Source organism: Coregonus lavaretus, assembly GCF_964263955.1.
Source record: "Coregonus lavaretus genome assembly, chromosome: 11".
Taxonomy (NCBI): domain Eukaryota; kingdom Metazoa; phylum Chordata; class Actinopteri; order Salmoniformes; family Salmonidae; genus Coregonus; species Coregonus lavaretus.
Genome location: NC_139998.1, coordinates 14,489,731 through 14,517,677, shown reverse-complemented (window position 1 = coordinate 14,517,677; position 27,947 = coordinate 14,489,731). Strand labels below are relative to the sequence as shown.

The window sequence follows — 27,947 nt, the reverse complement described above, 5'->3', positions numbered from 1 at the left end:
GGCTGTCAGCGGTCAGGTTTCTGTGCTCCCAGCCCGCAGAAATTGAGCAGTTACGGAGCTGTAGCTGAACTTGCATCCGGGAGATACTTCTCATTTAACGCAAGAAAACTCAGTTTCGTCAATTTCAGGTATATCCGTCTTTCACATGCTATTTTCTCTGGTTGTGCTATATTTAGCGCTAAATGTTCAAAGATGACTGCGAATGGCTATCGTTTGCTGACGACGTGCGACAGCATGCCGCGGAAGAGATGCGCAAGAGGGAGGGGTAGCTAGCTAACGTTAGCTAGTTAGCTAAATTATTTCCAGAAAGTGTTGTAGGTTTGTGTTAGGACTCATTGGGGTCAATCCTTTTCAGAAAGTTTTTACATTTTCTTGTTTTGGTAGTGCTGTTTTTGCTGTCAGTCATTAGCTAACTAGTGGGAATTGCTCACCACCACACCAGTGAAGTTGGCATACTAGCTAACGTTAGCTAACTAGCTATCTGGCTGGCTGGCTAGTTACTGCTCTTCCTGTGTGTGGTGGCACAGCCACAAGTCGCTGCCAGTGCCGCTTTCAGCAAGTTTCACTAACTAGCTAGTTGACATGTGGGCTAGGTGAAGTTCAAGCTTAAAATCATTATCATTTTGTACGACATAGTTTGCTTTCTAAGTTCATATGGCGTGACACTGGACTTATTTTAGGTAAATAAGCCACTAGTAAGTTGTCTGACTTTAATCAGGGTCACAAGATCTCCAGCCCTTTTCCATTTATCCCATTTGACATGTGTATGCATTTAGCTCATTGCTGTGAGTGTTAGCCAAAATGATAGCCACCCTCTCTAATATTTGGACAGGTATAGTTGCTAGTCAAAACTAGGCCATCATCACCTGCTCTGATTTTAAATCTCTGCTGAGGTGGCTTTGTCATCAGGGTTCTCTAATCTTTGCAGAGGTGGACTTACTTAACGCATTGCTTTTGAGGTTTGTTTCACATCTGTCATAAAATATTTACTACTGCATTCAAGTGCCAACTCCAGGGACATGCATGTGTTTAATCAGTTATTCCAACAGAAGATGTGGTGTCTGGCATCTGGGATCAACTTGCTTGTACAGCAGTAGAGACTTGATCAAGGTGAATGCAGTGTGTAGTTTACAGTGCTGTACAGACCCAAGTGGTGTTATGATGTGTGTTATTCTTGGCTGGTGATCATTTTTCTAGGTTGGCCAAAGAGGAGGATGACAATTTATGTCCCCCAAGGAGGACTGCAGAATAGAAGCTGGACCTACATGTGTAAAGGCTGTCTTGGTCAGTAGCCCCAAGTGAAATGGCACATTCTCTCCAGGGGTCCAAAACCTTTTGATGGTGTAGCTGTAGCAGCAGCACCCTCAGTCTCCAGGGCTGTTGAATGGCATTTGTGGAGGGTTTTTAGTGAAGCGCCAGACTCTCCTTTGTGCTCTCATACCCACCTGACAAGCCAGATTTACCTTTTACCTCCATTCCTCCAAGAATGGGGATCAGGTTGTTCATGCTTGTTTTTCATGGTGGCGCTTTAGTGAATACACTTGTTGCACACCAGTCACCAGGGATTTCTTGATGGCCTTTTATGTCCTTACTCTACAGTTGAAGTTTCACTTTGTGACATCTGTTATCAAACGGTTTATTTGGTTTAAAATAAGCACACACACATACAGTAGGCCTATATATAATGAATGTGAGGACAAGATGGCGCTGCGTGCCACAACTGCCTTGCTGCTTGGCCAGAGACACTGCTTCTGTTTGACAAGCTCACAGCTGTCACAGACTTGACACTGGTTTTATGCAGTAAATAATCTGCTCTGCTGCATTGACCAGAGGGAAGCTATCCTGCACATAAAAACGGCACTCTGATCAGTTCTGTACAGTAGGCATACAGAATGCAAACAAAAATGTGTTTAACAGTGTGCCGATAAGCTCAAGGCATGTCTCTGGCACTGACGGTGGAACAGTGTTTCGGTGTTCCCAACCTCCCATTTTTCAGCGCTTTCAGTTTCTTTGAGTAAATGGGACTTCCATGTACATAACTCATCCATCCTACCACAACATTGCTCAATGAGTGTTTACATGCACAGTAATAATTCGATATTAAACTGATGATGGCAGTAGGCAGATTATGCAATAGTCATGTAAACACTTCACTCTACTTATCTTAATCGGTGTAAGGTCCAAATTGAAGTTAGCATATGCCGATTTAAAACACCTGGTTTTCTGAGCAATCTTTTGCATTATTAGGACATGTAAACACCTTCATCGGCGTTCCAGTGGTGTATTTGATCTTTGCATGTGCTAGTACCAGCCGAGTGAGCCTCCCTCTTTAGCGCGAGTGAAGTGAGTTTGGAACAACTGAATGTATGCGTATGCCTTCTACAGTACCAGTGAAAAGTTTGGACACACCTACTCATTCCAGGGTTTTTATTTATTTGTACTATTTTCTACATTGTAGAATAATAGTGAAGACATCAAAACTATGAAATAACACATGGAATCATGTAGTAATCAAAAAAGTGTAACAAACCAAAATATATTTTAGATTCTTCAAAGTAGCCACCCTTTGCCTTGATGACAGCTTTGCACACTCTTGGCATTCTCTCAACCAGCTTCATGAGGTAGTCACCTGGAATGCATTTCAATAAACAGGTGTGCCTTGTTAAAAGTGAATTTGTGGAATTTCTTTCTTTCTTCATGCGATTGAGCCAGTCAGTTGTGTTGTGACAAGGTAGTGGTGGTATACAGAAGATAGCCCTATTTGGTAAAAGACCAAGTCCATATTATGGCAAGAACAGCTCAAATAAGCAAAGAGAAATGACAGTCCATCATTACTTTAAGACATGAAGGTCAGTCAATCCGGAACATTTCAAGAACTTTGAAAGTTTCTTCAAGTGCAGTTGCAAAAACCATCAAGCGTTAAGATGAAACTGGCTCTCATGAGGACCGCCACAGGAATGGAAGACCCAGAGTTACCTCTGCTGTAGAGGATAAGTTCATTTAGAGTTACCAGCCTCAGAAATCGGCAATTAACTGTACCTCAGATTGCACGTCACAGAGTTCAAGTAACAGACACATCTCAACATCAACTGTTCAGAGGAGACTGCGTGAATCAGGCCTTCATGGTCTAATTGCTGCAAAGAAACCACGACTAAAGGACACCAATAAGAAGAGACTTGCTTGGGCCAAGAAACACGAGCAATGGACATTAGACCGGTGGAAATCTGTCCTTTGATCTGATGAGTCCAAATTTGAGATTTTTGGTTCCAACCGCCGTGTCTTTGTGAGACGCAGAGTAGGTGAACGGATGATCTCCGCATGTGTGGTTCCCACCGTGAAGCATGGAGGAGGTGGTGTGATGGTGCTTTGCTGGTGACATTGTCAGTGATTTTATTTAGAATTCAAGGCACACTTAACCTGCATGGCTACCACAGCATTCTGCAGCTATACGCCATCCCATCTGGTTTGCGCTTAGTCCCAAAAACAAATGATAGTCCCACTATCATTTGCTTAGTGGGACTAAATTGTAGGTGTGTCCAAACTTTTGACTGGTACTGTGTGTGTGTGTGTGTGTGTGTGTGTGTGTCAAAGGGTTCTTCCTCACTGTCACTGTCCTCAAGCTCACTGTCCTCACTATCAGATGGTATGATTCTTGCTGCTGTATTTGGCTCCTTTCGCCCATAGAATGTCTGTGTCCATTGCCTGTGAATGTCAGCGGATATGTTGGCAAACCATTGACCAAGGCCATCATTTTACATAAAATTAAATGTATTTCATTGAGCATGACATTGCCCTGAAAGGTAGCCTAACTGCGAATCAAATATGCTTCCCAAAAGTAACATTTATTTAGATTTATCAGAGTGCCATCAGGTAGCCTGATTTCAGATGTATCCATCTAAACAGGATTATTAGGGTAATCGTTCTTCTTACAAAGCATGTGAACGTTTGCATCGAACTATTATATTAATCTGACTATATACACAATTAGCGTATTATTGTGTGCATGTAACCGTACTTACTCACTGTTGGACAGAAGTGCTTTAGTGCGAGGTTTATTGAATGTTACGTGTTTAATGATTTTGATCGGTGGTATCTGTTTGAATAAGATATAACATTATCTTCTGTGTCAATCATTAGCCAGTTATCTGTCTGAATAGCATGATGTGTCAACAGTAGCGTGTCATCCACCCGGCCACTATCACACACAGAGATAAGACTAGTAAAAAAAACACAGGTGTATTTAAACTCTTGAGTTTTAAAGCTACAATATGTAACTTTTTGGGTGACCTGACCAAATGTACATATGTATGCTATTTCTTTGCTTCCCGTTCTGAAGTTTCGGTTTTGCGTGTCTTACTATTGTACACAAGCTTCAAACAGCTGAATATACAATATATTTGGTTATGGAAAAATACAAATCACAGCGGTTTAGATGGTACAATGATTCTCTACACAATGACTGCTTGTTTTGTCACATAAACTGAAATTAGGCAAACTATTAGAATTTTAGCAACCAGGAAATGGCAGAGCGATTTCTGCATAGTGCATCTTTAAGTCAGGCACACCGGATATTAGTGATGCAATTTGATGTTGTGTAGAGAAGACTTCTCACTACTATAGGCTATTTCAATCTACTTCACTGGATCTTTGCAAGGAGTGCTCAACTCTGCTCTCTAGACCACTTTCAGTAGATTGTGGCAATGAGAAACAACTTTCATGTAGATTTTATTTGTATCGAAAACCAGGTGTTATAGTGAAACACGTAAATTCTGGTCTTCATTTTGACAGTTTATTGCGAAAGTAATATATTTAGGTATTTTAGTAGTAAATCTAGCTGTTTTTGTTCAACTTTACCATTGAAATCCTGAAGGTGCCTCTACGTCATCTCAAGGGTGGGGTTCGGTATGAAATACACTCCCTTCTAGATGTGCTGGGTGGTACTGCCTCAAGGCTTACTATAAACACAGGTGACAGAGCGCCTTATTTAGCAATGGTCTAGGTAAGTAGACTGTGCCAATATATTTAGCATGATGCTTCCTTGACTAGACTACTGACAGTACACAGAATTCAAAAGGCAGTAAGGCACATTTCCGGATATGACCAAATTTAAACATTTTTGCTTACAGTTTCATACACATCTGTCATTTTAAGACAGAAAAAAACATGTAGGCTATGAAGATTATACATTTATATTCGTAGCTACATCCATCGTAACAACAAATAGATGACAATGGTGTTCATGTCCACTCGTTGTATTGTTTCCCCATCTGCTATGACTGATTGGTGGCGCAGTCCGCTAAGACAGTTGGCTCATAGTTCAATGGTTGTGAGATCTGTATGTGGGATTAGAAATCTTTTTTTGTCTTAAAATCCTTTATTTACAATATTCATCCCGTGCCCACACACTTCTAATTCTGAAAAGTGAAAGCATACTTGTGAGAGGTGTCGCCCTGGTAGTAGTTGTAGGTTTTTATACAGTACCCAAGGCCAATCTGGGAGTTAATTTGATCATTGGAAAAAGAGCTACTGTGTAAATACTGCAGTGCGGGTTGGGTTGAATTGAGACCCTAATCATCATTATTGTACTTTTTCCCCCCCAACACCGCAATAAATGTGAGTCCACATTTCAACAACAACAAAAATGTGTGCCCCATGGTGGATTCAAACTTAGGTCGCAAGTGGCAATAATGTCAGGAACTCGGCACCTTACCACTTTGAGCTAACTGTGCAGAGCCATATTTGCTCTATGTATATAATTTTACTATCAGAGCGTGACAGTGGACTTCTGGTAATTATGCTGTAGTGAGAAAGTGTTGGGATCTATGTTTACCCACCCCCAAAATTATACTTGTGAGCAACGCTTTTTCAGTTCTGCCCACACATTTTCTATAGGATTGAGGTCAGGGCTTTGTGATGGCCATTCCAATACCTTGACTTTGTTGTTCTTAAGCCATTTTGCCACAACTTTGGAAGTATGCTTGGGGTCATTGTCCATTTGGAAGACCCATTTGCGACCAAGCTTTAACTTCCTGACTGATGTCTTGAGAGGTTGCTTAAATATATCCACATAATTTTCCTTCCTCATGATGCCATCTATTTTGTGAAGTGCACCAGTCCCTCCTGCAGCAAAGCACCCCCACAGCATGATGCTGCCACCCCTGTGCTTCACGGTTGGGATGGTGTTCTTCGGCTTGCAAGCGACCCCCTTTTTCCTCCAAACATAACGATGGTCATAATGGCCAAACAGTTCTATTTTTGTTTCATCAGACCAGAGGACATTTCTCCAAGAAGTACGATCTTTGTCCCCCGTGTGCAGTTGCAAACCGTAGTCTGGCTTTTTTATGGCGGTTTTGGAGCAGTGGCTTCTTCCTTGCTGAGTGGCCTTTCAGGTTATGTCGATATAAGACACGTTTTACTGTGGATATAGATACTTTTGTACCCGTTTCCTCCAGCATCTTCACAAGGTCCTTTGCTGTTGTTCTGGGATTGATTTGCACTTTTCGCACCAACGTACGTTCATCTGTAGGAGACAGAACGCGTCTCCTTCCTGAGCGGTATGATGGCTGCGTGGTCCCATGGTGTTTATACTTGCGTACTATTGTTTGTACAGATGAACGTGGTACCTTCATGCGTTTGGAAATTGCTCCCAAGGATGAACCAGACTTGTGGAGGTCTACAATTTTCTTTCTGAGGTCTTTGCTGATTTCATTTGATTTTCCCATGATGTCAAGCAAAGAGGCACTGAGTTTGAAGGTAGGCCTTGAAATAAATAAAAATAATATGCCATTTAGCAGACACTTTTATCGAAAGCGACTTAGTCATGTGTGCATACATTTTTACGTATGGGTGGTCCCGGTGATCGAACCTACTACCCTGGCGTTACAAGCGCCATGCTCTACCAATTGAGCTACAGAGGACCACAAATACATCCACGGGTACACTTCCAATTGACCCAAATGATGTCAGTTAGCCTATTGGAAGCTTCTAAAGCCATGACATCATTTTCTGAACATTTCCAAGCTGTTTAAAGGCACAGTCAACTTAGTGTATGTAAACTTCTAACCCACTGGAATTGTGATACAGTGAAATAATCTGTCTGTAAACAATTGTTGGAAAAATTACATGTCATGCACAAAGTAGATGTCCTTACCGACTTGCCAAAACTATAGTTTGTTAACAAGAAATGTGTGTAGTGGTTGAAAAATGAGTTTGAATGACTCCAACCTAAACTTCCGACTTCAACTATACATACATACATACATACATACATACATACATACATACATACATACATACATACATACATACATACAGTGGGGGAAAAAAGTATTTAGTCAGCCACCAATTGTGCAAGTTCTCCTATTAAAAAGATGAGAGGCCTGTAATTTTCATCATTGGTACACGTCAACTATGACAGATAAAATGAGATTTTTTTTCTCCAGAAAATCACATTGTAGGATTTTTAATGAATTTATTTGCAAATTATGGTGGAAAATAAGTATTTGGTCAATAACAAAAGTTTCTCAATACTTTGTTATATACCCTTTGTTGGCAATGACACAGGTCAAACGTTTTCTGTAAGTCTTCACAAGGTTTTCACACACTGTTGCTGGTATTTTGGCCCATTCCTCCATGCTGATCTCCTCTAGAGCAGTGATGTTTTGGGGCTGTCGCTGGGCAACACAGACTTTCAACTCCCTTTCAACAAAGATTTTCTATGGGGTTGAGATCTGGAGACTGGCTAGGCCACTCCAGGACCTTGAAATGCTTCTTATGAAGCCACTCCTTCGTTGCCCGGGCGGTGTGTTTGGGATCATTGTCATGCTGAAAGACCCAGCCTCGTTTCATCTTCATTGCCCTTGCTGATGGAAGGAGGTTTTCACTCAAAATCTCACGATACATGGCCCCATTCATTCTTTCCTTTACACGGATCTGTCGTCCTGGTCCCTTTGCAGAAAAACAGCCCCAAAGCATGATGTTTCCACCCCCATGCTTCACAGTAGGTATGGTGTTCTTTGGATGCAACTCAGCATTCTTTGTCCTCCAAACACGACGAGTTGAGTTTTTACCAAAAAGTTCTATTTTGGTTTCATCTGACCATATGACATTCTCCCAGTCCTCTTCTGGATCATCCAAATGCACTCTAGCAAACTTCAGATGGGCCTGGACATGTACTGGCTTAAGCAGGGGGACACGTCTGGCACTGCAGGATTTGAGTCCCTGGCGGCGTATTGTGTTACTGATGGTAGGCTTTGTTACTTTGGTCCCAGCTCTCTGCAGGTCATTCACTAGGTCCCACTGTGTGGTTCTGGGATTTTTGCTCACCGTTCTTGTGATCATTTTGACCCCACGGGGTGAGATCTTGCGTGGAGCCCCAGATCGAGGGAGATTATCAGTGGTCTTGTATGTCTTCCATTTCCTAATAATTGCTCCCACAGTTGATTTCTTCAAACCAAGCTGCTTACCTATTGCAGATTCAGTCTTCCCAGCCTGGTGCAGGTCTACAATTTAGTTTCTGGTGTCCTTTGACAGCTCTTTGGTCTTGGCCATAGTGGAGTTTGGAGTGTGACTGTTTGAGGTTGTGGACAGGTGTCTTTTATACTGATAACAAGTTCAAACAGGTGCCATTTAATACAGGTAACGAGTGGAGGACAGAGGAGCCTCTTAAAGAAGAAGTTACAGGTCTGTGAGAGCCAGAAATCTTGCTTTTTTGTAGGTGACAAAATACTTATTTTCCACCATAATTTGCAAATAAATTCATTAAAAATCCTACAATGTGATTTTCTGGGTTTTTTTTTCTCAATTTGTCTGTCATAGTTGACGTGTACCTATGATGAAAATTACAGGCCTCTCTCATCTTTTTAAGTGGGAGAACTTGCACAATTGGTGGCTGACTAAATACTTTTTTTCCCCACTGTACATACATACAGTAACTGTCAAAAGTTTGGACACACCTTTTTATTCCAGGGTTTTGCTTTATTTTGATTATTTTCTACATTGTAAACTCAGCAAAAAAAGAAACGTCCTCTCACTGTCAACTGCGTTTATTTTCAGCAAACTTAACGTGTAAATATTTGTATGAACATAACAAGATTCAACAACTGAGACATAAACTGAACAAGTTCCACAAACATGTGACTAACAGAAATGAAATGGAATAATGTGTCCCTGAACAAAAGGCCGGTCAAAATCAAAAGTAACAGTCAGTATCTGGTGTGGCCACCATTATGTACTGCAGTGCCTCTCCTCCTCATGGACTGCACCAGATTTGCCAGTTCTTGCTGTGAGATGTTACCCCACTCTTCCACCAAGGCACCTGCAAGTTCCCAGACATTTCTGGGGGAATGCCCCTAGCCCTCACCATCCAATCCAACAGGTCCCAGATGTGCTCAATGGGATTGAGATCCGGGCTCTTCGCTGGCCATGGGAGAACACTGTCATTCCTGTCTTGCAGGAAATCATGCACAGAGCGAGCGATATGGCTGGTGGCATTGTCATGCTGGAGTGTCATGTCAGGATGAGCCTGCAGGAAGGGTACCACATGAGGGAGGAGGATGTCTTCCCTGTAACGCACAGCGTTGAGATTGCCTGCAATGACAACAAGCTCAGTCCGATGATGCTGTGTCACACTGCCCCAGACCATGACAGACCCTCCACCTCCAAATCGATCCCACTCCAGAGTACAGGCCTCGGTGTAACGCTCATTCCTTTGATGATAAATGCGAATCCGACCATTACCCCTGGTGAGACAAAACCGCGACTCGTCAGTGAAGAGCACTTTTTGCCAGTCCTGTCTGGTCCAGCGATGGTGGGTTTGTGCCCATAGGCAACGTTGTTGCCGGTGATGTCTGGTGAGGACCTGCCTTACAACAGGCTTATTAAGCCCCCAGTCCAGCCTCTCTCAGCCTATTGCGGACAGTCTGAGCACTGATGGAGGGATTGTGCGTACCTGGTTTAACTCAGGCAGTTGTTGTTGCCATCCTGTACCTGTCCCGCAGGTGTGATGTTCAGATGTACCAATCCTGTGCAGGTGTTGTTACACATGGTCTGCCACTGCGAGGACGATCAGCTGTCTGTCATGTCTTCCTGTTGCGCTGTCTTAGGCGTCTCACAGTACGGACATTGCAATTAATTGCCCTGGCCACATCTGCAGGGACCCTGGGCATCTTTTCTTTTGGTGTTTTTCAGAGTCTAAGTTTTATTAACTGTGACCTTAATTGCCTACCGTCTGTAAGCTGTTAGTGTCTTAACGACCATTCCACAGGTACATGTTCATTAATTGTTTTATGGTTCATTGAACAAGCATGGGAAACAATGTTAAAACCCTTTACAATGAAGATCTGTTAAGTTATTTGGATTTTTACGAATTGCCTTTGAAAGACAGGGTCCTGAACAAGGGACGTTTCATTTTTTGCTGAGTTTAGAGTAATAGTGAAGACATCAAAACTATGAAATTACACATTGAATCATGTAGTAACAAAAAAAGTGTTAAACAAATCAAAATATATTTGATATTTGAGATTCTTCAAATAGCCACCCTTTGCCTTGATGATCGCTTTGCACACTCTTGGCATTCTCTCAACCAGCTTCATGAGGTAGTCACCTGGAATGTATTTCAATTAACAGGTGTGCCTTGCTACAAGTTAATTTGTGGAGTTATTTATTTGTGTTGTAAAAAGGTAGGGGTGGTATACAGAAGAAAGCCCTATTTGGTAAAATTCCAAGTCCATATTATGGCAAGAACAGCTCAAATAAGCAAAGCGAAACAGCAGTCCATCATTACTTTAAGAGATGGTCAGTCAATCCGGGAAATTTCAGTGGACATTAGACTGGTGGAAATGTGTCCTTTGGTCCTGAGTCCAAATGTGAGGTTTTTGGTTCCAACCACTGTGTCCTTGTGAGATGCATAGTAGCTGAACGGATGATCTCCGCATGTGTGGTTACCACCATAAAGCATGGAGGAGGAGGTGTGATGGTGTGGGGTTGCTTTGCTGGTGACACTGTCAGTGATTTATTTGGAAATCAAGGCACACTTAACCAGCATGGCTACCACAGCATTCTGCAGCAATATGCCATCCCATCTGGTTTGCACTTAGTGGGACTATAATTTGTTTTTCAACAAGACCATGACCAAACACACCTCCTAGGCTGTGTAAGGGCTATTTGACCAAGAAGAGAGTGATGGAGTGATGCATCAGATGACCTGGCCTCCACAATCACCCGACCTCAACCCAATTGAGATGGTTTGGGATGAGTTGGTCCGCAGAGTGAAGGAAAAGCAGCCAATAAGTGCTCAGCATATGTGGGAACTCCTTCAAGACTGTTGGAAAAGCATTCCAGGTGAAGCTGGTTGAGAGAATGCCAAGAGTGTGCAAAGCTGTCAAGGCAAATGGTGGCTATTTTGAAGAATCCCAAATATAAAATATATTTTGATTTGTTTAACACTTTTTGGGTTACTTCATGATTCCATATGTGTTATTTCATAGTTTTGTCTTCACTACTTTTCTACAATGTAGAAAATAGTAAAAATATAAAGAGGACCTTGAATGAGTAGGTGTGTCCAAACTTTTGACTGGTACTGTATATGTTTTTTTCTTTTAAGGGTTGGGCAAAGGCTGAAATTGGAGTTGAGAGTTACCCTTTAAGTAAAGCTCTTGAGCCCGTCACCCATCTTAATGGCAGTGTGTGGATTAGACGGGATAAGAGTAACTTACAATGTTGGAAAGGCTGAAATAAGATACAGCATGTTGGCTCCTGTATGTGATATGGGCGAATTTTGTAGATGGGAAGGGGAGTTTTTGGCTCTTAACTGGGGTCGGTGTTACTGGTGAAATTCCGTCACGGTAGTCAATAGGTTCTTCAATATCTATGCTAACGATGATGTAATCCTTCCACAGGTTGAGGAGGGTTGGAGCACACAGACAAAATGGTGACCATTCCAGAGTACTATGAGGGGAAGAATGTGCTTATCACAGGGGCAACAGGCTTCATGGGAAAGGTCCTGCTGGAGAAGCTGCTGCGGTCTTGCCCTGGAATCAAAGCCGTGTACGTTCTGGTCCGGCACAAATCGGGGCACGCTCCCCAGGTCCGCATCGCAGACATGATCAACTGCAAGGTGAGCAGAGCTGGTGAAGGGTAAAGGTCTAATGGGGCTAGCCAAAAGGGAATGTTTTTAGTGGGGCAGCCAAAAGGGGATCTCTTTAGGCTGTGTGGGGTGATGGATCATAAGTTCTTGACTGTTTGTTACTGGATACATAGTAGTTCCAGAGCCCACACTCTCCATACTGTATTTATAATTGGGCCATGACAGACCATGATGTTTTAATGTCACACGCACAAGTACAGTGAAATGCCTTTCTTGCAAGCTCTAAACCCAACAATGCAGTAATCAATAACAATGTAATACTAAAAATAACAAGGTAGAAGAAAAACACACAAAGTTCACGATAAAGTAAGTAAGCATACTATATACAGGGTCAGTTCCAGTACCATATCTACAATGTGCAGGGATACTGGAGTGGTAGTTAGATATGTATAGGGGTAAGGTGAATAGGCATCAGGATATATGATAAACAGAGTAGCAGCAGCGTATATGATGGTTGTATGTGAGTGGGTGTGTGTGTGTGTGTAGTCAGTATAAATGTTTGTGCATATTATGTGTGTGTGAGCAAATAATGGAGGGAGTGTTTGTGTGTATTGACGTGTCAGTGTGTGTAGGACCCTGTGAGTGTGCATAGAGAGTGCTAAAATAAGAATAACATACTAAGGTCAACTCAGTCCATGTAGCCATTTTGTTAGCTATTTAGCAGTCTTATGGCATGGGAATAGAAGTTGTTCAGTAGCCTCTTGGTGTCAGACTTGATGCACCGGTACCGTATGCCGTGCGGAAGTGGAGAGAACAGTCTATGGTTTGGGTGGTTGGAGTCTTAAACGATTTTCCGGGCCTTCTTTTCACACCGCCTGATATGGAGGTTCTGGATGGCAGGGAGCTTGGCCTCAGTGACGTAGTCTTACTAAAGGGATTGCTTTCTTGGAGTGCTTTCAAACCAAAACGCATCACTCCACCAACACATTGCTGTCATGAAAAAACATTGAGTAGGCTAATTTTGATACACTTATTGGCAGTGAAAGTAGCTTGATGGAGTATTATATTTTTTGCCAACTCTAATGCAACTGTATTTGTATTTAAGCTTTTTGACAGGGTACGAGATGAGCAGCCAGACTTTGCTGAAAAGATAGTGGCTGTTAACAGTGACCTCACCCTGCCAGAGCTGGACCTGAGCAAAGAGGACCAGGAAACACTTGCTGACTGCATCAACGTAGTCTTCCACTGTGCTGCAACCATCCGATTCAACGAGCCTCTCAAGTGAGCCATTGTTTCTCTTCTAATGCTGCTCCCCAGAGCTTTGCTGGACAATTATGCAAGTTCAAATTTTTCTACAGAGTGATCTTGTCACTTGCTTCGCCTGCAGATGAATGACTCACTTCCTTTTAATACTTAAAGTGTAGGTTATCGTTCTAGAAGTATTACTAACCATTCTTGTGTACCTGACTGTTGGTTTTTAATATTTTCATTTTCTGTGATAAATAAGTGTTGTGACATTTTCTTCCTTCTCAGAGATGCTATGCAGCTCAATGTTCTAGCCACCCAGAAGATGGTGGCTCTGGCCCACAGAATGAAGCACTTGGAGGTGTTCCTTCATGTGTCCACAGCCTACGCCAACTGTGACCGGACACTCATTGAGGAAGTGGTTTATCCACCTCCTGTTGACTACAAGAAGCTCATCGACAGCCTGGAGTGAGTCCCAAAAATGTGACTTGTTTTGCATAACACTTCCCATTGCAGACTTGTTACCCTGAAGTTATTTGCAGATTGATAGAAACTGAAGCCATTTGGGATTATTAAAATGAATGTCAATAATACTACATACCAAGAGATTATAGTAATTTACAGATTGCCATGTTTGACTAAGAGGAAATGGAAATCATAGATTAGTTGTTTGTAGTGGCTAATTCATAAGCTTGGTTTTCCTCAAGTGGGTCTCGATATCACTGCATGGACTTAAACTTTGTGCCAAAACAGGGAGGGTTTCTGAATGAAACGTAATGCAGTTTGGTTACTGATTGAATGGCACTCATTTGAACGGCACTAATTTGTGAACTATTTAATAAGGACATTTGCTTTACTCTAAATGTTAGGTGGGACTTCTAACTTCTATTGAAGGTGGCGCAATATGTCACCCATGGACAAAACGGTCACCAGTTGTGTAAAAGTTTCCGTTCATGTAGTAATGTTTCCACCCCTATGGATTACAAAAGGGATGTGAGAATCTCTTCAGAGATGTACATGTGGGTGGGGCAATTTAAAGAAAGTGAATCATTGAAATGTGTGTTTGGTCATGGTCAGATAAAAAAATTGAGCAATATAACTGACCTTTTGTGTGGATATGTCTTCCAGGGTTTTTTCTACATAGTGTGTATACAGTTGAAGTGGGAAGTTTACATACACTTAGGTTGGAGTCATTATAACTCTTTTTTTCAACCGCTCCACAAATTTCTTGTTAACAAACTATAGTTTTTGCAAGTCGGTTAGGACATCTACTTTGTGCATGACACAAGTAATTTTTCCAACAATTGTTTACAGACAGATTATTTCACTTATAATTCACTGTATCACAATTCCAGTGGGTCAGAAGTTTACATACACTAAGTTGACTGTGCCTTTAAACAGCTTGGAAAATTCTGGAAAATTCTGTCATGGCTTTAGAAGCTTCTGATAGGCTAACTGACATCATTTGGGTCAATTGGAGGTGTACCTGTGGATGTATTTCAAGGCCTTCCTTCAAACTCAGTGCCTCTTTGCTTGACATCATGGGAAAATCAAATGAAATCAGCCAAGACCTCAGAAAAAAGATTTTAGACCTCCACATGTCTGGTTCATCCTTGGGAGTAATTTCCAAACGCCTGAAGGTACCACGTTCCTCTGTACAAACAATAGTACGCAAGTATAAACACCATGGGACCACGCAGCCGTCATACCGCTCAGGAAGGAGACGAGTTCTGTCTCCTAGAGATGAACGTACTTTGGTGCGAAAAGTGCAAATCAATCCCAGAACAACAGCAAAGGACCTTGTGAAGATGCTGGAGGAAACAGGTACAAAAGTGTCTATATCCACAGTAAAACGAGTCCTATATCGACATTACCAGAAAGGCCGCTCAGCAAGGAAGAAGCCACTGCTCCAACACCGCCATAAAAAAGCCATACTACGGTTTGCAACTGCACATGGGGACAAAGATCGTACTTTTTGGAGAAATGTCCTCTAGTCTGATGAAACAAAAACTGGCCGTTATGACCATCGTTATGTTTGGAGGAAAAAGGGGGTCGCTTGCAAGCCGAAGAACACCATCCCAACCGTGAAGCACGGGGGTGGCAGCATCATGCTGTGGGGGTGCTTTGCTGCAGGAGGGACTGGTGCACTTCACAAAATAGATGGCATCATGAGGAAGGAAAATTATGTGGATATATTGAAGCAACCTCTCAAGACATCAGTCAGGAAGTTAAAGCTTGGTCGTAAATGGGTCTTCCAAATGGACAATGACCCCAAGCATACTTCCAAAGTTGTGGCAAAATGGCTTAAGAACATCAAAGTCAAGGTATTGGAATGGCCATCACAAAGCCCTGACCTCAATCCTATAGAAAATGTGTGGGCAGAACTGAAAAAGCGTGTGCAAGCAAGAAGGCCTACAAACCTGACTCCGTTACACCAGCTCTGTCAGGAGGAATGTGCCAAAATTCACCCAACTTATTGTGGAAGGCTACCCGAAACATTTGACCCAAGTTAAACAATTTAAAGGCAATGCTACCAAATACTAATTGAGTGTATGTAAACTTCTGACCCACTGGGAATGTGATGAAATAAATAAAAGCTGACATAAATCATTCTCTCTACTATTATTCTGACATTTCACATTCTTAAAATAAAGTGGTGTTCCTAACTGACCTAAGACAGGTAATTTTTACTAGGATTAAATGTCATGAATTGTGAAAAGCTGAGTTTTTAAATGTATTTGGCTAAGGTGTATGTAAACTTCCGACTTCAACTGTATATACAGTTCTCTCAACTAGCTTCACCTGGAATGCTTTTCCAACATTCTTGAAGGAGTTCCCACATGCTTAGCACTTGTTGGCTGCTTTTCTGGCCAACAGGAGAGGGTCTCTAAAATTGTTGGTCAGCGACTGCACCATTGGCCACAACCACCACCTAAGCTCAATTGTTATCCAGAAAAAACCCTGTCTTCAATATATTTTCACGTTGGCTAGGTGGATGGATGAGAAGCTGGTCTCAGCGATGACCCCAGGGCTGATTGGAAAAAGGCCCAACACGTACACTTACACCAAGGCCATGGCTGAGTACCTGGTCCAGCAGGAGTGTGGAAACCTCAACGTGGCCATCATCAGGCCCTCTATAGTAGGGGCCAGTTGGAAAGAGCCCTTCCCAGTGAGTCTTCTCATGTACTGAGCAGGCTATCTTCTAAACGATAGCTACTGTAACTGACCATAGTAAATAAACTCTGTATGCTGGTCATAACATGTTTTTTCACTCTTCTTAGGGCTGGATTGATAATTTCAATGGACCTAGTGGAATATTCATTGCAGTAAGTACTTTTAAAAAAGTGAGCTGTGTTCTCTTCTCTATGTAAAAAGGTCAGAGATCGGACTAATGTGATCATGACCAGGTCAACATTGTGGCTACTCATTATAACCTGAGATACCACTTTCCTATGACCTGGTAATGAACCTGACACTTCTCTGCCCTATATAGGCAGGAAAGGGGATCCTGCGCACCATGAGAGCGTCCAACAACGCGGTGGCTGACCTGGTGCCTGTGGATGTGGTCATCAATACCACACTGGCTGCCGCCTGGTACTCCGGCTCCCAGAGACACACCAGGTCAGTCTCGCACACACATACTGCAGCTGCCCTCTATGGAGCTGGACGAATGATAATGTGATTATTCTTCCGGTTTCTATTTTGTCCCGTTTTTGTCTTTGCAGGCCTAAGAGCATATTGGTGTACAATTGCACGACGGGTGGCATCAACCCGTTCCACTGGGGTGAAGTTGGTATGAAACGCTTCTCCTATCTTATCCAAATATACTCAGGCTGTATTTGTTCTCTAACAAAGCAGAATGATAAATTATGATTATCAGTTATGCTTTTGAGGGCACACCCACTCTTATAACTGTGTGAGCAGGTTTTGGTTTACTCACACCCTCATTGGGGAGTTAGTTAACTCCATGGATTTGTGTTTAGTGTACATATTATCTGAATGCTTGCCATCTGAGAAAGATCAACCTTGTGCCATGCTTAATGGAAATGGGTGAAACTATATAACGTGACTGATATGCTTGAATGAAAATGTGTTCCAGTCGTAGATCAATATTTGTTTAGTAGACTGAAGATGGATGGTATTTTCATAGTGCCATTTGTGTAGTTCCCTTTAAGATGCTAACCTGGTGCGTTTGTTGTAGTAAATGTCAAACGTTTTATTAGTCAATATATTTGCTACTCATTTACCATAGATTTGAAATATTTCAGGTGAAATCACTTTGTTTTTTAACACTGCTTTTCTCCATTCATTAGGCTTACTTTGAAGTTTAGATTTGTGGTGTTTTGTAATCTCCCTAGACTCCTGCAATAACTTGTACGGTTAAAAATAATAATAGTTCAAAAGCACTTCAAAGATATTTTGTCTAAACCAAACGTCTGGCTTTGTTGCTGCTTTGTTGTACGCTTGCTGCTTAGATCTTTCTTTCTACTTTGGAGAAATTAGTTGTTGTGCCAACAATTCACCCTGTTGAACCCCCTACCTTTTCTCTTAGAGTACCATGTAATATCCACTTTCAAGAGGAACCCCCTCGAGCAGGCCTTCAGACGGCCCAATGTAAATCTCACAACCAATCACCTTATCAATCAGTACTGGATCGCTGTAAGCCACAAGGCACCAGCCTTCCTATATGATCTCTGCCTCAGGATGACAGGAAGAGAGCCCAGGTAAATGACGCCCCACTCGGTCACACCCCTCTCCCCCCGCGTCTCGCTCAGTGTAGCCCAATGTGTACTGTACCTGTGATGTGATGCTTCTGTCCAGTGTCATGGGGGTAAGGGTGCATAAGCCACCCATATACCATTAGGGCTGGGTTCTGCACTCTTACCCCTCTCTGTGTTACCTCGACATGTTCTGGCATTGAATGTCCTTGTTAAAGGGGTCCTCCCTTCTGTGATGTCATATTCTCTCTGCAGAGTACTGTATAAACATGACCTTCAAGACCAACCCCTTAGAGCAGGCTTTCAGGCGCCCCAATGTTAACCTGCGGTCCAACCCCTTTACCAATCAGTACTGGACCACAGTGAGTCACACTCTGCCCGCCCTGCTGTATGACGTGTATCTCAGGGCCACGGGTCAGAAGCCCCGGTAAGGTCTACTACAGTGCCCATGCCCTCTCCCCTCCACCACTGGGTGCTGGTTGTGTGGCATGGTGGGTGGGGAGGAAGCAACGCCTGGCTGTTTGCTCGACTTCATGGCATCGGACTCGGCTGGCTGCTGACAGGCTACTGTGTCATCATGACAAGCATGGGTTCCTGTCCAAAGCATGCTTCAATAATGTTTGAGTTTTCATTTTATTTTGTCGCCCTTTTTGTTTGACCCTTTTTGCCTGTTACTGCATTTGTACTTTTTGATGCAGTTGAACTATTTGGCTTTGGAAGTCATTTTTTTTTTATTATTGTGGAATTACCTCCCTTTTTTATTTTTGTCGCCATTTTTGTTTTTCTGAGCCTTGCCGTTAAGTCAGTGTTTCCCAAACTAGGGGTCGTGAGAGAAACTGAAATAAAAAAATTGTGCTTGGTTCATAGAACCTGAGCTTACTGACGGTAGCAGCTAGATGCGGTTGTAATAAACAGATCGGTTTCTGTTTTCTTCTTACAAATGTGGCTCTCTTTTTTGAAAGATTTAAGCTACTAAATATAATGACCCCATCACTGAAAGATAAGACTCTCTGTTTCCCTCTACAATGCCCACAAGCCCTGCATGACTCATTAGAAGAGTTGACAAGGCACTAAATCAGACTGGGGGAAAAGGACATTATCGATTATGTTCTTTTCTACACAGAAGATCATACAAAATTATTGCCTGATGATCTTCTGAACTACCCAATACCTTTCTGATGCATTTCAGTCACTTCAAACCATACTTCCTTCAGATTTAAGTACTGTCAGACCGATTTGTAATAGACTATCATAGCCCCAATTAAAAAAGTAAACATTAGCCTTTGATTACATCACTTTTCTTTACATGGTGGGGTTGCAGATTTTTCTTTAAATATCAAAATGGGGTCACAGGCCAAAAAAGTTTGAGAACCCCTGCATTAAGTCTTCTGAAGTGACCTGGGATTCATCTGTCCTCATCCTTGTCCTCAACTCTTCAATAATCTCTCCAAATGAGAGGCACTAGGGAACTAGTTGTCCTTTATTAATTGGCCCATCAACCCTTCTATTCCTGGTAGTCCTATTCCTGGGCTTCATGAAGCACAATGTGGGCAGAATGGAATGCACTGGCAGTAATTGATGCGCTCAGAGCCAATGGAAACTTGAATTAAAATGTATCAACAAGTTATTGAGTAGGCCTACTCACAAGCCCCACCTTTTTATGCATTTCATTAAGCATCCAGACCATGGTTCAGTCTAACCAAGTTTTTGTTACCTGATATTTACAGTATTGGTCCACACAAATGTACTGTAAACCAGAAACATTTCAGCAATGATGAACATTTGGTAACACTTCTCAATTAGCACAAATTTAACATTGTTGGCTGTCTGAAATGCATTTGGTTTAGTATTCAACATATTCTAAGGGTGAAGTGAATAGATGGGTTTCTCACCCACTGAAAAACTAATACCTTAATGTTTGACTTTCTAAATGGTCCACCAGGCATGTTTTGTCACCTTCCTCTTGGAGCACGATGTATCATGGAGGGAATCTGAGCTCTGATTACAAGCATGGTTGCTTTTGACGCAATTTGGCATAGCCATTAATCCTCAAACAAGTTTGTTCATGAAACTTTCAACTACAATTAGTACATGTTGTCTTAATGACAACAATGTAATTAGTGCAAGTTTTAAAACCTTAAGCTACTGGCAGAGTCAGACATGCTCAGATGCCCTCAAAGATTGGACAAGCCCTCCATTACATTGTGTTCAACATACAGTGCATTCTGAAAGTATTCAGACCCCTTGACTTTTTCCACATTTTGTTACGTACATCCTTAGTCTAAAATTGATTTTTTTTATATCAGTCTACACACTATCCCAAAAGGACAAAGCAAAAACAGGTTTTTAGAAAAAAAATAAACGGATATAACATTTACAAGCACCTTTGGCAGCTACTACATCCTCGAGTGTTCCGGGCTCTGGCTGGGCCACATCTTGAACATTCAGAGACTTGTCCCGAAGCCACTCCTGTGTGTTGCGGCTGTGTGCTTAGGATCATTGTCCTGTTGGAAGGTGAACCTTCGCCCCAGTCTGAGGTCCTGAGCTCTCTGGAGCAGGTTTTCATCAAGGATCTCTCTGTACTTTGCTCCGTTCATCTTTCCCTCGATCCTGACTAGTCTCCCAGTCCCTGCCGCTGAAAAACATCCCCACAGCCTGATGCTGCCACCCCCATGCTTCACCTTAGGAATGGTGGCAGGTTTCTTCCGGATGTGACGCTTGGAATTCAGGCCAAAGAGTTCAATCTTGGTTTCATCAGACCAGAGAATCTTGTTTCTCATGGTCTGAGAGTCCTTTTAGGTGTCTTTTGGCAAACCAACCGGGCTGTCATGTGCCTTTTACTGAAGAGTGGCTTCCGTCTGGCCACTATCATAAAGGCCTGATTGGTTTTGCAAACATTACTTAAAAACCTGTTTTCGCTTTGTCATTATGGGGTATTGTGTGTAGATTGTATTTAATACATTTTAGAAGAAGGCTGTAACGTAACAAAGTGGAAAAAGTCAATGGGTCTGAATACTTTCCAAATGCACTGAATGTGTCAACCCAACAATACTCAACCCAATGGAGACTGGTATGAGTTAGTGTAAATTGGCTTATAATACTAGTATGCTTATACTCTTACCGGTGTTCTATTAATCTATTATAGATTGTGCTGGATTTATGCAGGTCTTCCATTTTAAAGCTGTGAAGAAGTGTGCAAGGGTCAGATGTTTGAAAATCGACGTTTCATCTGTAGCGATGACATACCCTAAACTTTTTATTTTGGTAACGAATTGGCTTACAGAGGTCTTTACCTTGTACAAAAATACTTAGAAGAATTAATTCTCACCCATTGTTCCATCTTGGCCTTTGTCTGCTTAACAGACCTCAATCCCCCTGATCTGTCCCTCTCCATGTCATAAACTGAATCCAGTTGGCTGAGGTTAGTTATTAAAGCTCAGTGCCCTTAAGGGAAAAGACGGCACTGTGCTGTCAGCTCTGTGCCAGCTCCCCTTCTACCTCCTTAATACCTGTCTCTTCCCTGTTGCAATGGCGCCCACCACTCCACGGCAGGATGATGAAGACCATCACACGGCTGCACAAGGCCATGATGGTGCTGGAGTACTTCACCAGTCACTCGTGGGTGTGGAACACGGACAACGTCACCATGCTAATGAACCAGATGGGCACTGATGACAAGAGGGTACGCTTTACACCCACCCACCAGTCACTGGCACACACACAAACACTTGTAGGACGCACACACATACTTGTAGGACACACGCATACATACTTGTGTAGGACACACACTGGTAGGGTGGCAGACACAGAAATGCTATTGAACGAATGGAGTATGTTTGCATTTGTAGTCCGAGCACAATTGAATAATTCAGCTTGGGTTTGAATGGAGTCATTGTGTTGGATAATCAGGGCCTGGCTGAAATGTACAGTGAATATACACTGTGGACAGATGGTGAGTCACGTGGCCGTGGCTTGCTATATAAAGCAGGCAGACGGGCATTGAGGCATTCAGTTACCATTTAGAATGGGCAAAACGAGTGACCTAAGCGACTTTGAGCGTGGTATGATCATCAGTACCAGGCGCGCCGGTTCCAGTATCTCAGAAACAGGTGTCTAGGGTTTACCAAGAATGGTGCGACAAACAAAAAAACATCCAGTCAGCGGCAGTCCTGTGGGCGAAAACAGCTTGTTGATAAGAGGTTGAAGGAGAATGACAAGAATCGTGCAAGCTAAGAGGAAGAGTACAACAGTGGTGTGCAGAAAGGCATCTCGGAACGCACAACTCGTTGGTCCTTGTCACGGCTGGGCTATTGCAGCAGATGACCACACCGGGTTCCACTCCTATCAGCTAAAAACAAGAAGAAGCAGCTCTAGTAGGCACGCTATCACCAACACTGGAAAATTGAATAGAGGAATACATCGCCTGGTCCAACGAATCCCAGTTCCTGTTGCGTCATGATGATGGCAGAGTCAGGATTTGGCGTAAACAGCATGAGTCCATGGCCCGATCTTGCCTGGTGTCAACGGTACAGGCTGGTGGTGTAATGGTGTGGCAAATGTTTTCCTGGGACACGTTAGGTCCCTTGATACCAATTTGAGCAATGTTTCCATGCCCTGACAAATTCAGGCTGTTCTGGTGGCAAAGGGGGGTCTGACCCGGTACTAGATGGGTGTACCTAATAAACTGGCCACTGAGTGTACGTTGGTCCAACACACACCAAATGTAACACTTTTCATATTGTACTTTTTAGTAAAATCTTCCTCGATACAACAAACTTGCTTAGTGCCTATCCTTACACTATGAATCCCCTTTGTTTGTTTGTCCAGATGTTCAACTTTGACGTGCGACAACTCAACTGGGCAGAGTACATGGAGAACTATTGCATGGGGACAAAGAAGTATGTCCTGAACGAGGCTGAGTCAGGCCTGCCAGCCGCACGTAAACACCTCAACAAGTAAGAGAAGTGTCTCTACCTGCACATGTTACGTAACATAACTATCCTCTTATTGACAATGCCCAAGTGATCTTGAATATTTCATTGTAATGGCTTTGACTTCATGCTATTTTTCGTTCTTTGATGCACATGCTAGTGTTGCGCGGGTCAGCTGTTTGTTCACCCGCACCCACCCGCAAATGGTAATAACCTATCCGCAACTGCCTGACTGTGTGTTAAAGTGAAAATCTGAGGCCTGGACCCGACCATAACTCGCAAATATAGAAAATAACTATAGGCTGCAGTCGGTTTGTTAGTCAACTTGTCTATAACTATACTGAACAAAAATATAAACGCAACATGCAACAACTTCAAAGATTTTACTGAGTTAGTTAATACAAGGAAATCAATCAATTGAAATAAATTCATTAGGCCCTAATCTATGGATTTCACATGACTGGACAGGGGCGCAGCCATGGGTGGACCTGGGAGGGCATAGGCCCACCCACTAGAGAGCCAGGCCCAGCCAATCAGAACGACTTTTTCCCCACAACAGGGCTTTATTACAGACAGAAATACTCAGTTACATCAGCTGTCCTGGTGGCTATTCTCAGACAATCCTGCAGGTGAATAAGCCGGATGTGGAGTTCCTGGGCTGGCGTGGTTACACGTGGTCTGTGGTTGTGAGGCCGGTTGGGCGTAATGCCGTATTGTCTAAAACGACAGTTTATGGTAGAGAAATTAACATCCAATTCTCTGGCAACAGCTCTGGTGGACATTCCTGCAGTGTTGTGTGACAAACCTGCACATTTTAGAGTGGCCTTTTATTGTCCCCAGCAAAAGGTGCGCCTGTGTAATGATCAAGCTGTTTAATCAGCTTCTTGATATGCCACACCTGTCAGGTGGATGGATTATCTTGGCAAAGGAGAAATGCTCACTAACAGGGATGTAAACAAATTTGTGTGTGTATGGAAACTTTCTTGGATCTTTTATTTCAGCTCATGAAACATGGGACCAACACTTTACATGTTGCGTTTATATTTTTGTTCAGTATAGATACATGCAGGTTTTCTTCTGTGATATGTTGCCCTCAGACTAAATGAACCCTTGCTCAACCAAAATAACGTCATCAATTTTAGAATGAATGCTTCAATCTAGTTGACATCGATAACGTTTTCTCTGTCATCTCTGCTTCTTTCACGGAACAAAGACGTGGACCGGGGAGAAAATGCAATTACTATAAATATTTTCTGTGCAAAATGTCCAAATGACATCAGTTTGACCAGTTGTAAGGAAATAGAAAGCTGTGAGAACGACCCAACGTGTTTCTGATAAGATTTTAGTTTGGCTGGGATGCATATTTTACGTGGTTGAAATACTATCAGCTTTTATGATGCTGATAAAGACAGTACCTCTACAGACGGTCCCTAGCTGCGCATTCGCATTCTCTCAAGATGCTGAGAGAAACCATATTTCTCCACTCCTGTTCCCGAGTCAAAATGTACATTTTGGTGTATCATTTTACTGCAAGAAATGCTTAATTCTGCAGGAGTTAATATTAAGACTGAGAGGTCTGTCCATTTTACCCATCTGAACAGTAGGCTACAGTTCCCTTGACGTGCCATAGGCCTATTTGAAGTCCCTGTCTTGTTACTGTCAAATTTGTATATCGCCTCGCAATCATCACACAACATAGGCACTGCTATCATCCTCTTTTACCAATTCACCAAATCTTTCCCAAACATTACTTTTCCAACCCTCTTCTTTATTTCCTCTCCATTTCGCAGCTCTTCTCTTATTGTAATTAACTCTGACATTGTACTTTTTGCCTCAGTGGATCGATGTTAAGTTTTTCTGCCGTTCCCAAAAGCGTTTGGCGATTGGCGTGTAGGCTATTTGGCGGGTGTAAAGTTACGCCCAAAAGCTTAGGTTTACGCACTAATGCCAGATAGCCTAAAAATAATGAAAGCAAAACCTCAATGTAGCCTATAGATATAAATTGCACAATAATTATACGTTTATGGATTTTTCTTTTAATGTATTGTTTTCTCTTTATTCCCTGGTATACTCTGTTCTTCTAAATGTGCTCGTTGCTCACAATATTCAAAGGGTAAAGTTATATTTAAATGTCCTATTCCTCCCATTGTATTCCAGCAGATACATTTTCTTAGCTAGTGGATGTATCTACTAATCTCCTGAGAATGCATGTGAATGCCTCTTCACATGCAAGCTACCCAGGACATGTCATTGTATTTCTTCAGTTACCTCTTCATAAAAAAGTTAAAATAAATGTGTCATCCTTTTGTGTGTTTCAGGTTGAGGAACATCCGCTACACGTTCAACACGGTCCTGGTCGTGTTCATCTGGCGCGTGTTCATTGCGCGGTCCCAGATGGGCAGGAACATCTGGTACTTTGTGGTCAGCCTCTGCTTCAAGTTCCTGTCCTACTTCCGAGCATCCAGCACCATGAAATACTGAGGCCACGTGGTGTGGTCACCTTGAACCCATCCACCCTCCTCAACTCAGAATCCCCAGTCCAGTCCACCCTCTCTCCCTCCTGCCGGCCCGCCTGCAGACAGCTATGCATTGGACAAGGCTCTTCAAACCCTGGGACTATTTTGAGTCACTCAAAGGGAGCCTTAAGGATTTTGGCAATGAAGCCCTGTATCTACTTCCCCAGAGTCAGATGAACTCGTGGATACCATTTGTATGTCTCTGCGTGCAGTTTGAAGGAAGTTGCTAACTAGTGTTAGTACAATGACTGGAAGTCTATGGTAACTGCTAGCATGTGAGTAGATACCATATACTTCGTCATTGTGCTAAACTACTGCTAACATCCTTCATACTGGATGCAGAGATGTAAAAATGGTATCCATGAGTTCATCTGACTCTAGGGAAGTAGATAAAGGGCTTCATTGCCAAAATCCTGAAGTATCCCTTTAAGGGTCTGACATACCATTCATCTACTGTATGTGATGTGTCCCCTTCCCTTTCTCTCTGCAGTGTGTTCCCTGGTGTGGGAGGTAGTACTGCATTCAACTGTGATGTAGTAAGCTTGAATCTAACCAGACAGAGAATTGTCATCGATGCCTAGGTTGGTTGTCATGGAGCTCTCTGCTTTGCCTACTGCCCCAGGGTGGTCAGGCGGTGGCTTTGATTAACGGTTTAGATTTTCTTGCTTGAAAAGGGATGAAGGCACCCATATACTCTATGCTTGCTGGTGGCAATGACTCATTCCCAATGACATGATCAAGCACAAGTTAGATGGTGATGGGGTGGCTTTTTTACTGTGCCTAAAAGGTATGATTATCTTGCATCAGCTGACCTTGCAGAGCTCTATTTTTTTCTCGCATTATTTTTTTATGTTGCATTTAAGCCATTTCTGACTGGACTGTCTGCTTATGATTCTGGCCCAGATACCTCTTATCTCATGTAGCTCAGAACAGGCAACTGCTCAGAGGACTTGATGTTGGGGTAGTCTGCGGTTCTTTACACTGGTTTTACTGAGAACAGCTTTTAGATGAGCGCAGCTATGCCTATTTAACAGTGTTTCCCCATGTTGGTCATTGTCAGGGGCATTTTACTGTCTGGAATTGGAGCTTTGTTTACTGCTTTGCATCACATGTTTTGCCTGTTGTCTAGTTTGGGATACTCCATGCATGGGAGAGACCTCTCCTCTTTCCATTCTAAACGCCTTTTATCTTTGTGTCTTTCCATAACTCTCAAAGGTGGTCTTTATCCAATGTTGGCCTGGGTAGGTTGTGCACTTGGGACATTTTAAAATGTTTGTACCTCTCCCTTTTTTTAATGTTTTCTTGTACATATTGTCTAAGATGTCAGACTGACAGTGCACTTTTCTGTGGTTGTACATTGTATGTGTCCATTTGCCATATAGTTACTTATACCTACAAAATTCTATTTAGGTAGACTTCAAGATTAAAATCTGACTTACAAAGTATTTTTATGCTATTAAACAGAAAATAAATGTTTCATGGCTATTTATTTACTAAAGAGAAAAGCTTGAGGAAACTAATTCAACTGAACCTACTTCAGCTGCTGTATACCATTTTACTTTACATGTGTGATTTACTGCATCATGTTGAAACTGTTCTCAGTTCTATTGTCAGTTCTTTTAAGTGTGCCATATTTCTCTGAATGTAAAAGTTAACACAGCCTGACTCATTGCACAGCTTACTAAAAAGCTACCTATGATTCCTGAATCCAAATTAAGTTAATACTGTAGTTGCTTGTATTTGAATATTGATTAACAAGTTGTCATGTCCATTGTAATAACTGTTTTGAGAAGCACATGTTGAATGGTGTCCTTGCTTTTGTAGTCCCTTTTCCTTGTGGTGTTGGATTTGAAGAAGTAAGTGTGTAACAGTTGTTTATTTCTGGTATGTGGCTTTGCTATTAGTAGTGTAGTATTGTTAAACTTGTGAAACAAAAGCAATGGAACAGCGAATTCAGGGTTTCTTATTAACCTGTTGTGCCAGTGATGGAGAGGTAAGAGAGTGGAGCAGACCCTCTGCTACTTCATATTGCTAGGGATTCATATTACTGGATCATTCTAATGGTCTTATATTGCACATCTCTAACATTTTATGTTCATTCTGGTTTTACAGCACCATATCACAATGCCCATCTGGACTGACATTTGATTTAACATATTCCTTTTGCCTTTTGTCTGCCTGCAAAATCTTTGTATTTTGTTGTCCTGTTTCCTCTTATAATTTTACGATGTAGTCCTGTAGAAAGAACTGTATCCTATAACCAATTTGTTGTTTGCCAATGACCCTCACTGAATTCTCCCGAGGATGCGCTCTGCAGTTCTCATTGAGGGTTTTAAATTTATTGCCACTGTAAATGTAAAAAAAAAAAGAAAAAGAAATCAATGGGTGCCTTTTGTTTGTAAACCAAAAAGAAGGAATAAACTGTTAAATCCTCTTTGCGGGAAGTTTTGTT

At 42.3% G+C, this 27,947-nt stretch overlaps 1 protein-coding gene across 2 annotated transcripts; it reads left to right on the top strand.

Moving 5' to 3' along the window:
- Nucleotides 1-27,930, top strand: LOC311137273 (fatty acyl-CoA reductase 1-like). 2 transcript variants are annotated; one of them, XR_014613929.1, is made up of 13 exons: nucleotides 15-128; nucleotides 11,898-12,115; nucleotides 13,191-13,366; nucleotides 13,619-13,798; nucleotides 16,322-16,499; nucleotides 16,612-16,656; nucleotides 16,824-16,951; nucleotides 17,056-17,123; nucleotides 17,883-18,054; nucleotides 21,601-21,730; nucleotides 22,876-23,003; nucleotides 25,298-25,560; nucleotides 25,891-27,929. XR_014613929.1 is itself a non-coding variant. In XM_084171673.1 (12 exons), exons 2-12 carry the CDS (start codon nucleotides 11,927-11,929, stop codon nucleotides 25,458-25,460), a joined length of 1,557 nt encoding a protein of 518 aa, XP_084027799.1. In that variant the 5' UTR covers nucleotides 1-128; nucleotides 11,898-11,926; the 3' UTR covers nucleotides 25,461-27,930. The 2 variants fall into 2 exon arrangements, 1 of the variants encoding a protein (XP_084027799.1); XM_084171673.1 differs by having other exon boundaries at nucleotides 1-128; nucleotides 25,298-27,930.
- Nucleotides 27,931-27,947: the final 17 nt, after the last annotated feature.

Bases quoted from the DNA above. Each gene is read 5' to 3' on its own strand.
- LOC311137273 (XM_084171673.1), top strand. From the start codon at position 11,927: ATGGTGACCATTCCAGAGTACTATGAGGGGAAGAATGTGCTTATCACA. The intron at 13,367-13,618 runs GTGAGCCATTGT...CTTCCTTCTCAG, and splicing joins CGATTCAACGAGCCTCTCAA to AGATGCTATGCAGCTCAATG. The intron at 21,731-22,875 runs GTACGCTTTACA...TTGTTTGTCCAG, and splicing joins TGGGCACTGATGACAAGAGG to ATGTTCAACTTTGACGTGCG.